The sequence below is a fragment of the Emydura macquarii genome, unplaced genomic scaffold (assembly GCF_026122565.2).
Source record: "Emydura macquarii macquarii isolate MOO-44397 ecotype Brisbane River unplaced genomic scaffold, CSIRO-AGI_Emac_v2 contig_2676, whole genome shotgun sequence".
Lineage (NCBI taxonomy): Eukaryota > Metazoa > Chordata > Testudines > Chelidae > Emydura > Emydura macquarii.
This window is the reverse complement of record NW_027132813.1, coordinates 20,191,359-20,199,485: the sequence shown is the minus strand read 5'-3', so window position 1 is coordinate 20,199,485 and position 8,127 is coordinate 20,191,359. Positions and strand designations below refer to the sequence as shown.

General features: G+C 42.7%; 1 protein-coding gene across 2 annotated transcripts; it reads left to right on the top strand.

Annotated features, from left to right (window-relative positions):
* The first annotated feature begins 1,638 nt into the window (after positions 1-1,638).
* SERTAD4 (SERTA domain containing 4) lies at positions 1,639-7,810 on the top strand. 2 transcript variants are annotated; one of them, XM_067565413.1, is made up of 4 exons: positions 1,639-1,754; positions 2,288-2,479; positions 3,733-3,848; positions 7,055-7,810. In XM_067565413.1, the coding sequence occupies exons 2-4, from the start codon at positions 2,305-2,307 to the stop codon at positions 7,808-7,810; spliced, it is 1,047 nt and encodes a 348-aa protein (XP_067421514.1). In that variant the 5' UTR covers positions 1,639-1,754; positions 2,288-2,304. The 2 variants fall into 2 exon arrangements, with proteins under 2 accessions (XP_067421514.1, XP_067421515.1); XM_067565414.1 differs by lacking the exon at positions 1,639-1,754 and having other exon boundaries at positions 2,179-2,479.
* Positions 7,811-8,127: the final 317 nt, after the last annotated feature.

Below are 8,127 nucleotides of genomic sequence, written 5' to 3'. Positions count from 1 at the left end.
GATTTTGTTTATGGACAGTAGCTGTTTATAAAAGTTAAACCAACCTGGCTCTATTAATTTTGTATGTTGTAAATAGCAGGAACAGTTAATTTACTTTAAAAACTGTCTGCAAATTTTTATTTTTTAAGATGAATCTGTTTCTACTCTGAGAACTGTTCAGAAAGCATCCCAGCATGTTCGTCTTTCCATGTATGCTGTCTACGTGTTTGTGCTCAAACATAAAAAGACCTATTTGAAATGAATTTTTTTTAAAAAAAGCAGTAATGTAAACTTTTATTCCAAATTTTATTCTAATAAAAATATCTGTCAGAAAAAAGGCATCTGCGAGAGATACTGATTTAAAAGAAGTTATTAAATGCAAAGAAATCCTGACCTCCAAAGCAGCCGCGGGTCTCTTCCAACCCCTTTTCTCTAAGGACAAATGCTAAGTCTTGACATAGTGCCAGCGTCAGGAGCCTGATGTCTGACTGTGAGTGACTGCTCAGGGTAGATTAATGAGTAGATCAGTTCATGTGTGCTTTCCAATGATAGCATAATCTTTTTAGGTAGCATGTATTTGATTTTTAGCTGGTTCTCAGTCCTGGGTGAGCCTGGACTACTCCTGATCAGCCTGTCCATGTAGGGGAATTCTCATGGTAAATAAATAAGATACTGTAACTAATATATATAATGTAATCTACGAGATTAGGTCGTGGTCCATAATCCCCGGGCCATTATTTCTTTCTCCAGGGAAAGAAAGGCTTAACTGAGATATTACCCATGGTTTCATGAAGGGAATTTGAAATTGCGCCTTTATGGTTGGATTCTGTAGTCCTTCCTCGCCAAAACTCCCACAGACTTTAGTTGAAATCCCATTTGACTCCCACTACTCAGTTTGAAGTGAATGCAAATTTTCTGCTTGAGTAAGGACTATAGGATTGGGCCATTAATGTTATCTAGCAAGCCTGCACATGCTGGATGCCCAGGTCTGAAGAAAGTGGCACTCCTGGTGCATTCTTAAAGTATCTGACAGACGTTAATGATTTCTTTTTCTTAATCGCTCACTTCTGCTGCCTCTGATATCTTTCTCCTGTCAGGCAGAGTTTAATTGGTTGCATTTTTAATTGCTAGGATCTCATTCCCCCTCTCCGCCCTCTTACCATTGCCCACGGGCCTCCCCCTTGGATCCGTGTCTTCCTGCAGTAGCACTGACCTGAGAAATGCAGGAGGAGGCAACTAAATTCCAATTTTTTGGAGAGAAGAGGCGGGGGAGGGGCCAGGCTCTGGCTCAGTGCATTGTTCTGTGCTCCTGCGCCAAGAAGTAGGTGAGCTGGGGAAAGTGAGCTGAGCTCTTGCCCCTCTCAGAAAGTTTGCTCTCTCTCTCTCCCTCTCTCTCGCTTGCTTTGCGTTTGCGATGGGAGGCAGATCGCTGCCTGGCGCTGGCCCTGGAGTCCCCGCTCCTGTTTAATATTCTGCCTGCTCCGTTGATGTTGTGCTTGGCTCCTGTGGGACTGCAACTCACGGGTTGAAACTGGAGCCAATTTTCTGTCTTGATCTCACAGTCTTTTGACTGGAGGCAGATCCAGTTCAGTCCGATCGGGGCTAGTGGAAACAACTACCCAAGTCTCTCCGTGCCTCGCGTTTGGGAGCCGGGAAAGAGACGACAAACCCACCACACACAAACACACGCTGTGGCTGCCGAGGCCGGGCTGCTGAGAATGAGACCCGCAGACGGAGCAGGGGAAGCGAATGAACTGATGTGTTACATGCAATCTGTGAGCATCGTTCGGATCTGCTCCTTTTGATTTACAGTGTTTCCACGGAAAGGGATGGGACTGGCGGGGGGGGGGCTCGTGGGGGAGGGAGGGAGGGCTCTTCGACGCCTGTGATTTGGTCACTCTTTTTTAAGTCGAGAGGGGTTTTCCCGCTAACGGCTGAATAGTGTAATTGTAAAAGGCACCTGGCTACACGGAGCCGGGGCCGGGGAGGGGAGGGGGCGAGCCGAGAACAATAAGCCAGGGAATCAGCATAGCGCGAGCTGGAGACAGAGACGCCCCAGGCTGGACGTGCCAGCTGCAGCGAGCCAGAGACTAAAGTGGTGGACAAGAGAGTTTGGGGGCTGCGCGAGAGAGCGGCCCGGCCGACTGGGGAGCGGAATGAGGGAAGGACGAGGGGGCAAGGGAAAAGGCTGGTGAAGAAGTGACCGTCCCTCCTGGAAAGCCGTGCTCCTCCTCTGCGGTGCGGTGCCGGGGACTCGCCCATGCCCGCAGCTGAGCTCGCTGACCTGGGGGTTTTGTTCTGCTTGCAGGTCTGAGGCGCTCAGCAATGACTCTGGTGCTGTCCATGCAGAGATTCTGCGAGCCCATTGTCTCTGGAGGAGCTGCCGAGATCGCGGAGTACCAGACCCTGTGGGAGTCGCGCTGTTGCGGCAAGACTAGCCCCTCGGATGCCAGCCAGGCTCAGCAGCAGGCAGGCAGGGCACCATGTCATCCTCTGGCAGGTATGGCTCCCCTCCTGCCTCTCTAGGGCAGCTGAGCTAGTGGCCAAACGGTGGGGGTGGAGGGTAGGCTTCAGTAGCCTTAAGTGAAAAGTGCTCTGGGCAAAAATGAATGTCACGGTGCTCTTCTGAATACATAGCAGAAGCCGGTGCTTTTTGGCACAGAGCTGGATCCACTCGAACCAGCTTCTGCGTGCAGCAATTTATCCCGCACAGTAATGCCTGGGGGGAAATAGATGGCTACGTTGTCATTTCAATGTCACTGTCCGTGGAAGCATATGGATAGATTGACCCAGGAAATATTATACCATAGTCACTTTCCAGAGGGATAAAAGTCAGAACATTCTGGCTGGCTGTCATTTCCCGCCCCTACTCCTCTTAAGGAACCGTGCACATAACTGGTGATTATTATTATTGTTATTATTATTAACAAGGCATTTGTCATCACTACATTTCGCATGGACCAAAACAGGGCTTGGGCTTCCTCTAGAGATGGTATCTTTATTCTGCGGGGGTGGGGTGGGGGAAAGGACGAGGGGCCGAGCATGGCCATCTTTATTTAGAACGGTCTGAAGATAAAATATTATAAAAATGAGCATTGTAACTAATCTGGGTGCCTGTCAATAAGATATTGAGTAATGATGAGTGCTGCCATCAAATCTATTTGTCCACGAAGACATGTTACCTTTTTTTTTTTTTTTTCAGGAAGGGTAGAAAAAGACTTTTACCTTTAGTTGAGTATATCTGATCTATGCTACAGTCAGTTGTAATTTTACAGGAACATTTGTGGCTTTCCACTAGGACACAAAATTATCAAACAGAAAAAATCTTAGCCTACTAAATCTTATTCCAGGTGTATGGAATGTACTTAGCAACTGTAATATAAAATTTCTTCTTTAACTCATGGTCCCTGGAATCTGCACATGATACACTGGCGAATGCCGCTACTTGTTGGACTGCTTTCTGTAAACTCAGAACGAAAGTTTTATTAAAGAAAAAGGTACTGAGAATGTCTAAATGTGCTAAACGCACTAGTTTCCTATAGTGTCTATCAGAATGACCTTCAGTTGCCCATGCTATTGCATCAGATGAGTTATTTATTAGTAAGATAAAAAGTTTATTTTTGATCACTACAAATATATATAAACAAATATGGTAGACTTATCCTGTAGTGAGAGGGGAAATGAAAAGTATTTTGTTTGGAGAACCTCAGGCAAACCACATGTCATTTGTCATATCTGATTTATTACCCACAGGATCACATTTCAGGGGAATTTCAAATCCTATAACAACATCCAAGATCACATACTTTAAAAGGAAATATGTGGAAGAAGAGGATTTTCATCCACCACTCAGCAGTTGTACGCATAAAGTATGTTTTTTACTAGACGTTTTTTACTGAGAATTTCAGATACTTAGAAACACTTGCTTGACTCATTTCCAGAAGTTGAAATACTCCACCCAAATGATGAGAGTAATCCATCTGTTTGCATAGAAACAAATAGTTCACACTTTATTTTATTATTGTCATCACATAGTTTAAGAAACAAAGGGGTTTGTTCAGCTATAATAACAGTAAATATAAACACTGAATAACTTATTTTTCTCACATGTTTTATTCATAAACAGTTGCACTGTGTTTACAGAGGTTACCCTAGGGCTTTCACACCAAAAATGCATAATGTAAATTGGACAAAAGTAACTCTTCCAGGATTGCTAGACTCAACATACCCCACTGGGTCCTACATAGAGACAATTACTTGAAAGGGGAGTATATGCTACTCCAAATTTAATCTTACTTATTAAAAAAAAACAAAAAACCCTAACAACTCAAAAGAACAAATTAAAAACCCAAACAACATATTTTTTTCTAGAAAGGGGCTTGCCTGGAGTTATAGATTACATTTTGACATATGACCACATACATTGCTATCTAGCAATTCATGGGACATTTTAAAAAACTGTTTATGCTTTTGCTCAATAAGCACTCAATCCTGCAACGTACTGAGCTCCCTGCCATGCACCTTGCTGGATCATGGCTGATTTCTCCGGCAATGCTACATTGTGCATTTAATCTCTGAGACACAGATAAACCTTCCCCCAATATATTCTTTTATTGTAAAAATCTGTTTACTTTAATGCTTGTGAAAGGTACCACTTTGACAGCCCTGGAGACTGAAGCCCTGTCTCTGTCTATAGAATAGTTAAAGCAAGGACAGAGGCAGTGCAAGCTTCCCATAGTATCTTGTAGTGCATCTAAATCTTTATTAGGCGAGGCAAACTTTATGGGTGAGAGGATAGTTCAGTCTCCCATTCATATAATGGACTCACAGTTGAGGCAGGATTCCAGTGATGGTGGTGATTTCTGTAGACAGTTTCCCACTTAGAAGTGCAGAACAACTACTAGATCACTTCACAAAGACCTCAGAACAGCCATTACAGAGCACCAATTTTCAATTATTAATAGCATTGACTGGAATTACACCATTGTCCTAGAGGTGAAAGACTTCCCTAAACCATTCAAACTACTTGATCTATTTATTTGCTGTACAGAAAAATGTGCTTTATTATAATGTATTTTTAAAAGTAGCTATTTTAACCAGTTATTTTGTCCTGTAAGGATTGCTGTTTTTCATTCCTATGTCTCCTTTTCCTCTAAAAATGAATATGTCTTGGTCAGAAAGAAGCAAAGAACTATGTTTTGGGAAGGGATTAGTGTAAAGACTAGATATATAGGAGGTATTAAGTTCTGTGATAGGTCTATTGCATGTTACTGTTCTGTTGCTATTGAGGAAATGTATCATGCTGGAAATAGGTCACCAGTTTATTCTTTCAAGCACAAATAAGTTTTCCAGTTTTCAGCATTCCTCTGTGGGGAGAGGAGAGAGGGAGATGATTTTCCTCAGATTTAATTGAAGAACTCACACATTTTTATGCTCTTCTTTCCCCTCGCGTATGGTGTAAACTGTAAAGAAAGAGGTATGTTCTCTCTCCCCTCATCCCTAGGCAGACCACCTCTTCCCTTTTGTCTAGTCACAGTGGGAGTGATCCATTGGGTTGCTGTTGCTGTACAACCCTGGAGTCAGTCTCGAGAACTGGTGGCAGAACATTCACAATGGAGGTCTCTGAAACTTGCCATTGCTGGTCCCCCAGGCCACAAATCTGGCTATGGTCAGGTCAAAGTGAAAGGCTTGCCTGTTTGGTCAAGCCTTTGGACCATCTGTAGCAGAGTATGAGGGGCTCAAGTTAACCTATGTGTTTACTTTAATTTAAAGATAGAAATGGATTGTAGAAAACTAGTGCAACAGAGAACAAAGTTTTGGCTGTGAATTCATTTGAAAAATACTCCTAATTTTTACTGTTAGAATATACTGTATTCTCTTAACCATGGCCCCTGTGTGTCTCCTGTTCAGTGCAGGGCAGACAGGAGCAGTTTATGGAAAATGCTACAGGGCTGAGGGGAGCTGAAGTGTAGTAAAAGGAAACTGTATAGATTAAGTCCTCATAGCTATCACTTCCTCCTCTGCAAAAATTATGTGAAAAGGGGATATGGGAAAAGGAGATGACCAAGGCACAAACGGGAGGAATGAGAGCAGTCCGTGTGACGTGTTTCACCACTCCTACACAGATTACATTCTGTGCTAAAAATGGAAATTAGTTAATACTGCTGGCAGTAGCATTCACTACCGCCGCTGCACTTTGATTCCCATGGGAGTAGTAACCTGGCTATACTGCCCATGCTGAGAGGGAAACCCTAGCAGGAGCCTAGAAAGAAAAGCGAATATGTGAGCTTGTGGCCAGGGTTCTTCATAAATCCCCAACCTTTTCTAGGTTCCTGACCTTGTTCCCACCCATCTGCATTTCCCCTACAGCCAGGGACTGGTAGGTGTAATACTGAGCCCAACAGCTGCACTCCAGATGCCACAGATTGTTTTTACCACACTACCAACATTTTTCTACACAATAGCACTGTAAGAGTTTGGCTAATGGAGACTCCTCATTGTGGAGGCCTATTTCATTGGCAGTTCTGACATTTGTTCCATCTCGACTGTTGTTACTGGCTGACCTTGCTATCCTTAGAAGGCCCATGGTATGGAGAGCATGCAGGAGGAAGCCACCATTCAGTATGGTGGCTTTGGTGAAGCCCAACAGTGGAAAGGGGCCGGTCCCTGCACTATTACAATAAAAAACCACATCAGCTAAAATATTTCAGGGAAATTGCAAAGTAGCTTTACAGTTTACACAGGACACAATTAAAGAGCCAGTTTTTCACATCCAATGTTCGGTCACTCTAAAACCTGGATTTATGCATGCAAATAATGTTTGCCTGCACATGTCATATACTTAGCCATTTGTCTCCCTAGTTCGGGTGCACATCTGAAGTTCTGGCCATGAAAAATTGGCCCCTAAACACATGGGTGCACAAATTCAGAGGCCAAGCTGAGATTTTAAAGGAAATTTGGCCCACCCAAAATGTTAGATGGATTTACATACTGCCAATAGAGTGCTTAATTTTCTTATTGTATAAAGCAAAACACTCTTACTCCATTTTGCCTCTTTTGCCTCTTTCATTTTCAGAGAGTTTCTGTTTTTGAGGAGCGGGCACACATTCTTTACTTGTCTTTGGAAAAACTGAAATTTATCGATGATCCTGAAGTCTACCTACGGAGATCCGTCCTCATAAACAATTTAATGAAGAGAATCCATGGAGAAATTATCATGCAAAACAACTGGTGCTTCTCTGCTTGCTCTTTTGGTGGTCCCTCATCACAAGAGTGGTTCATGGCTCAAGACTGTCCTTATAGAAAACGTCTTCGGATGGCAAAGGAGGAGTGTGAAAAGTTCCATACGTGCTGCTTTTATCAAGAATGTGGCAATCACTATTTAAATTTACCCTTCTCTGTTAATACTAATGGGGAGAGTTCTTCTTCCTCTTCTTCCTCCTCCTCCTCTTGCTCCTCCTCCCCTATATCTTTGCCAAGTTGCTCCCACCAGGTGGATTATGGCATCGGCAGTGCCCCTGTTTACAGAAATGATGACCAGATTCTCGCTAATGAAATATTCATTACTAATGCCAAGTCTCATGGTAATCAGGAAAAGGCAAAATTAAATGATGAGAAAGGAGGTAATGAAACTGAACGAGATGGTGTCACTCTAAACTGTGAACCTATGAAAGGCAACCTTGCTCCTGAATGTAAAGGCAAATTTTATGATTATTTTGAGACTGGATGTAATGACAAGAGCAACATAAACGAATCTTGGAAAAAGTCCTTAAGGAAAAAGGAATCTTTACCAAGTAATAAAATGTGCTGCAGCAAAGGAAGTAAAATATGAGCCATCTTTTTTGCTGTAACTTTGAAGCATGCATGGCATGTTCGGTTATCTATCAACATTGTATTTTGAATGGATTTTTTTTATAGTTTTGTACAACTGATACAATCATGCCGCAGACATTGCATATAGTTTTAAATGACCGGAGAGCAGATTTCATTAAGCATCTGTATGATCTGCATCAGTGAGCTATTTATAAATATGGAGACTTCATAAAGAGCACAGTTGAATTACTGCTTACAACTATAGTTTAGCTTTTGTTACTGAAAATACCAATAAACCAGATGGGGAAAACATACCCTTTTCTATAGCTCCTCTCC

Excerpts from the sequence above, each read along its gene's own strand:
- SERTAD4 (XM_067565413.1), top strand. The coding sequence starts at position 2,305 with ATGACTCTGGTGCTGTCCATGCAGAGATTCTGCGAGCCCATTGTCTCT. Across the intron at positions 2,480-3,732 it reads ACCATGTCATCCTCTGGCAG|GATCACATTTCAGGGGAATT; the intron begins GTATGGCTCCCC and ends TATTACCCACAG. Across the intron at positions 3,849-7,054 it reads TCAGCAGTTGTACGCATAAA|AGAGTTTCTGTTTTTGAGGA; the intron begins GTATGTTTTTTA and ends TTTCATTTTCAG.